Below are 5,000 nucleotides of genomic sequence, written 5' to 3' on the forward strand. Positions count from 1 at the left end.
TGTACTTTGTAGAAACCCAGATCTACTATACATGTATATGCAGGGTATGACACAAGTTTTGGCAAATATTACTGAATGTGAAAGTACAGGTTATTCCAAGTTGAAAATTTTCTATGTACAAATGTACTTTGAGGCTTTATTTAGCCATAGTGTGAAATTTAAGTGTGACTGAATGATAATACAACAACTGGCCAGGTAGTGATTGTGGTGGAGAAACAACACAAACAAACACTCCACATTACTTTACATGTGCAATATTGCTGCCATTTTTTGTATCTCTTTCAAAACCATGCAATATATTTCAAATGTATTCACAGTCACTGTCTCAGCATGAAATTGTAAATGACACACTGGCAATCTGATGTTATATTTTTGCTCCTTCATCCATTGATTATATCCATTATATACTTGTATAATGTTTATTAGCAAACCAACTACCTCATCAATGCCACTCATCTTGTTAAGGGATCCTACTGTAATGCCCAAAAAGTAAAGAAATCAAGACAGAATAATTTATAATTTCAGCATCAGACATCCCTGCATAAACAAGTCTCACCCTGGACCACCCTGGATATTCTCCGAGCCAGCCATTATATTTGTTACATACTAATACTTGAATATCATAACACAACAAAACAAAGCCTCAAAACTGATGTGCACAAGACATTTTCAACTTAGAATAACCTGTACTTTCACCTCACCAACATCCACAGAAACTTGCGTTACATTTTTATGACATAACAATATACTGATAGTCTATACTAAATGTTCCACTGAAACAATATAAAGCCATTAACTCATACACTAGCCATCACAATTATGTATATTATATGTAAGGGCAGCATTAAAATCTCTTCACTTATCAACTTTTTTTTTTTTCAGCTTACTTCAATCTTTCATACGCTACTGCAAAGCTACAATTCCATCTACCTTCTAGCACTAGTATTTCCATCGCTATTGTTCTTCTGAACTGCATGTCTTCCATCCTCCCATGCCTTACTGTGCAAGTTTCTTTTTGCCCTAACTCCAAGTCTGTCCATTTCAGTAAAACGTGGGTTAAAAAGTACTTTCACTCTTTCATTCCTTTCACAGTTAAACTCTGGAATCATCTGCCTATTTCTGTTTGGCTGTATCAAGACATTTCTGGAACCACATTGACCTGTTTCAGAAATAATTTATCTTAAACATGGAGTTGAGAAAATAAAGGCCAATCTTAATTTACTAACATTCAATTCACAATTTTTTAAAGTTATGATGAAAATACTTGCATCCTTTCCACATTTGATGAATACAGAATTTGTATTTGATAATGAATATTTATGGAAGATTTTCATGTAAAGTATTCACAAATATGAAGTGACCTACATAAGGGAGGAAGCATCAAATCTCAGCACATCACAGTTAATCCCTTGATGTGATCCTGCTTCATGAGAGAGAGAGAGAGAGAGAGAGAGAGAGAGAGAGAGAGAGAGAGAGAGAGAGAGAGAGAGAGAGAGAGAGAGAGAGAGAGAGAGAGAGAGAGAGAGAGAGAGAGAGAGAAAATCAGGATATGTTCAAAAACTAAACTTGGATGGGAAGCAATTAACTCATGGGTACCAATGACTTTGCAGGAAATGTTTACAGACAATAGCAATATATTTCAAGTAACCTCCCTCTTTCAATATGAAGAAAAAAGAATGCCAGGAAAAATCATTGCAGTGGAACCTATGTTAGCCCCCTCCACACTTTTTTGTCAAGGTAAACACATCAATACTTGACAATATGAGAAGCATCATCACACACCATTCCATATATTGGCTTATAAAAAGGGTTGTTTGTTGGTTGCTGAAATACCCACTCTTTCTGACTGTCCCACTGATAATGTTAGCAATAGATGTACTTTCTCAATCTAAAATTAATGTGTGTCTGTCATATATATATATATATATATATATATATATATATATATATATATATATATATATATATATATATATATATATATATTTTTTTTTTTTTTTTTTTTTTTTTTTTCTCAGATTATGGAGGAGGAAGCACAAAATACCATGTAAACTCCAAAGCTGTCTGGCACTGACTGTAGTGGAAACAGAGTTGATATTTTGCCCTCCAACCAAGTATGGGTAGCATTAGTGATATTACACCTATTTGTTGTTTGAAGCTTCAGCCTTTAAGGGCAGTGTTTTCTGGGGATCTTCTCACTAAAGATAGCCACAGCATTTCAGCTACAACAATCTTAAAGTATAGTACCTCATTTGTCTCTCCTTCTTCTCTCTTCTCTGATCAAAACATCCTTCATTCTGTCATCCTACAAGAGACTATCAAATGTCTCTACGATTTCTCCTAAAACATCACAAACTTTATCAAGAGCATCTCCTTTCTTTTCACTGCTTTTCTGTCCTGAAACACCAGCTTCCTGCCTTTCCCCAGGAACAGAAGGAATGAGAGGAGGAGGAAGAGCAGGGTGTGATCCAACTAAGGGAGGAGACAGTGGATCTGAGCTACCTGGCTGGGACTGTTCATGGGGAGAAGAGAGGGAATGAGTATTGCCAGTGTCACAAGCTATACTAGGTATCTTTCCTCCCTGAATTGTAAAACCAGAATATGGTAATGAGGCCTGTCTTGACAGTGTGTCAGACATGTGCTTCTCACTCTTTGTTTGAGGACTAGAATATTCCATCATGTTCTTTGTTGACATACTTGAATAGGATTGATTAAGTGCAAACATGCCTTGGTTTGATACCTGATTTGATCCAATTTCTTCAAGATTAAGGAAGTCTTTATGATTCTTGGTAATTTTTGAATTTTCAGTAGACCTTATAGGACCTATCAGGTCAGGAAGACCAGAAGCTGACTCTACCATGCCACTTTTGACTTCTTGGAAATCTGCATCAGGACCCAGGAGGTCAATGTCTGACCCCAAAAGGCCAGCTGAGCCAAGCATGCTGTTATCTGTCTCCTCAAGATCAATATCAAGACTAAGGAGGTCTGCTTCAGAGCCCATGGACTTAGAGGCATTTCTAGATGTGGATTTGGATGCTTGGGTGGAGGCATCTGGCAGGTCAGGAGAGGTTGTCTGGCTTCCTCCATCACCCAGTTGTTGGAGAAATGACAGAGACTGCTGGGCAGCAATAATGTCAGGACTGAGAGGAGGAACCTGTGTGTTTGACAAAAGCATCAGTAATCATTATTAAGACCACTGAAATTTCTCATTATATCAATACCTTACTTACTCCTCACTTCTTCAAGTCCTTAATATCTCTTGAAAATCAGAGGAAGGTTGTAAATATTATAGATCAATTTAGTAACAGATATATCAAGATGCTTTTTTGCAACTTGATGCTTAAAGAACACATCATATTCTATGTATATCTTCTATATACTATTCTTTAAAAATTATTCCCCCTGTATGACCATGATAGGGTTCTGCAGGGCAGCAGCCAACTGCCCCACAACACAGATGAGAAATGAGTCATAATGATTGTAACCACACCAAGCCATCTGGTACTCAGAAGCAAATCAATCTTGCACTTTTGAATTCCCATCACCAGTTGTACAACAGGAAAATGGACAAAGGTGAGTGTGCCCTCCAGCATCATAACAATATACACAGCATGGTAAGAAACAATCACGTGATTGGGATGAGACCAGCTACCACACCATATTTCCTCAGGAAGAACAATGCAATAAGAAAGAATTTGGAAAGTGGTGATAAGAGCACAGCCAAATGGAGCAAGTGAAAACAATACAGCCCCTGTAAGCAACACATAAGCACTCAGGACATGGCTACAGAGGCATTTAGTGACTAAGACCCCAAGCAGTGCTTCCAGTCAACTCAAGCCGAGAAAATTATGCAATTAAGTTTATAGTTGGTGCAAGCAAACCTGCTTTAACGGGATGAGTGGTGCACTTAAATTGCTTCTTGATACGAACACACGCACTGCAGTGACCTGCCCAACAAACTATTGGAGAAGAATGGTGAACAATAACACTTTTGGAAACTTTACTTTAACTGAAAGTGTATCTAAATCTAAAGCCAAATTAATAAAAAAAAAAGTTTTAGTATAATTACGTGATAAATCAAGATGATGAGCTAAGCACCAAGCCTTTCAAGATAACAAAAGCACTACACTCAAAAGGGTGGATGAATGCAATTACTGTGCACCTGACATGCCATACAATTCAACAATTCAAGAAACAAGGTAAAAACACTCATTCCTATAAACATTATCCCAGAATAAAGTTTTGGAAAGTAACTAAATTTTAATTATGATATGAGTACCTAAACACTTCAAAGCCTAGTTAATGTAATGCAAATCAAGACAAGGAACTGCTCAATAGTGCTGAAGCAATCACTTGAGTTGGATAGCCCCATGTTAACACAAAACAACTCATACAAAGACCTATAAATCTCTACAACCAGGAAGACAAAACTACTGATGTGAAAGTCTAAAGTATATTCAAGTAATTATGGCCTCATTGAGTGAGTGCCAGTATACTCCTATGCTACACATGAACACATTTACTAACCTGACACACCTAAGTGGCAGATTAGTGGTTTTGCTGAATTATAGATTGGTTTCATTAGAATACATTTACTATACAAGCTAATCACTTCATAATACCTTTAAAATACCCTGCATATCATTACAAGGAAACCAAATAAAAATCAATCTTATCTCTTATTTCTTATTGGCAATGTTTAGTGTTTGCATTTTACAAAACAAAAAGCACTTCCTTCATTTATTAGTTATGGCTGAGACTAAAACTGAGTAGGTTACCATAATAAATGGAGTAAAACAAATTGTAATGGTTTCCTTGTGTTTGCCAGTGGTGCCAAAGATGTTTAAGTAGAAAGCTCCATCAACAAGCAGTTAATACATTAATGTGACAACTCAGGAAATTTTATTACACAATCTGAAACAAGTGAGAGGTTAATGATGAGTGATAGTGCACCTGTATAGCTATATTTCATGCAAGTATAAAAAATATCTTAAAGCTAA

At 36.4% G+C, this 5,000-nt stretch overlaps 1 protein-coding gene across 1 annotated transcript in view; it reads right to left on the reverse strand.

Annotated features, from left to right (window-relative positions):
• Window positions 1–1,990: 1,990 nt before the first annotated feature.
• Window positions 1,991–5,000, reverse strand: part of LOC123504076 (rab5 GDP/GTP exchange factor-like) — a 20,664-nt gene continuing 17,654 nt past the window's right edge. Inside the window, exon 12 of the mRNA XM_045254358.1 lies at window positions 1,991–3,154. Coding sequence (XP_045110293.1) covers window positions 2,306–3,154 — 849 coding nt within the window. The 3' untranslated portion in view covers window positions 1,991–2,305. The remainder of the gene's footprint in view (window positions 3,155–5,000) is intronic.

This window comes from Portunus trituberculatus, chromosome 15 (assembly GCF_017591435.1).
Source record: "Portunus trituberculatus isolate SZX2019 chromosome 15, ASM1759143v1, whole genome shotgun sequence".
In the NCBI taxonomy this organism is placed as follows: domain Eukaryota; kingdom Metazoa; phylum Arthropoda; class Malacostraca; order Decapoda; family Portunidae; genus Portunus; species Portunus trituberculatus.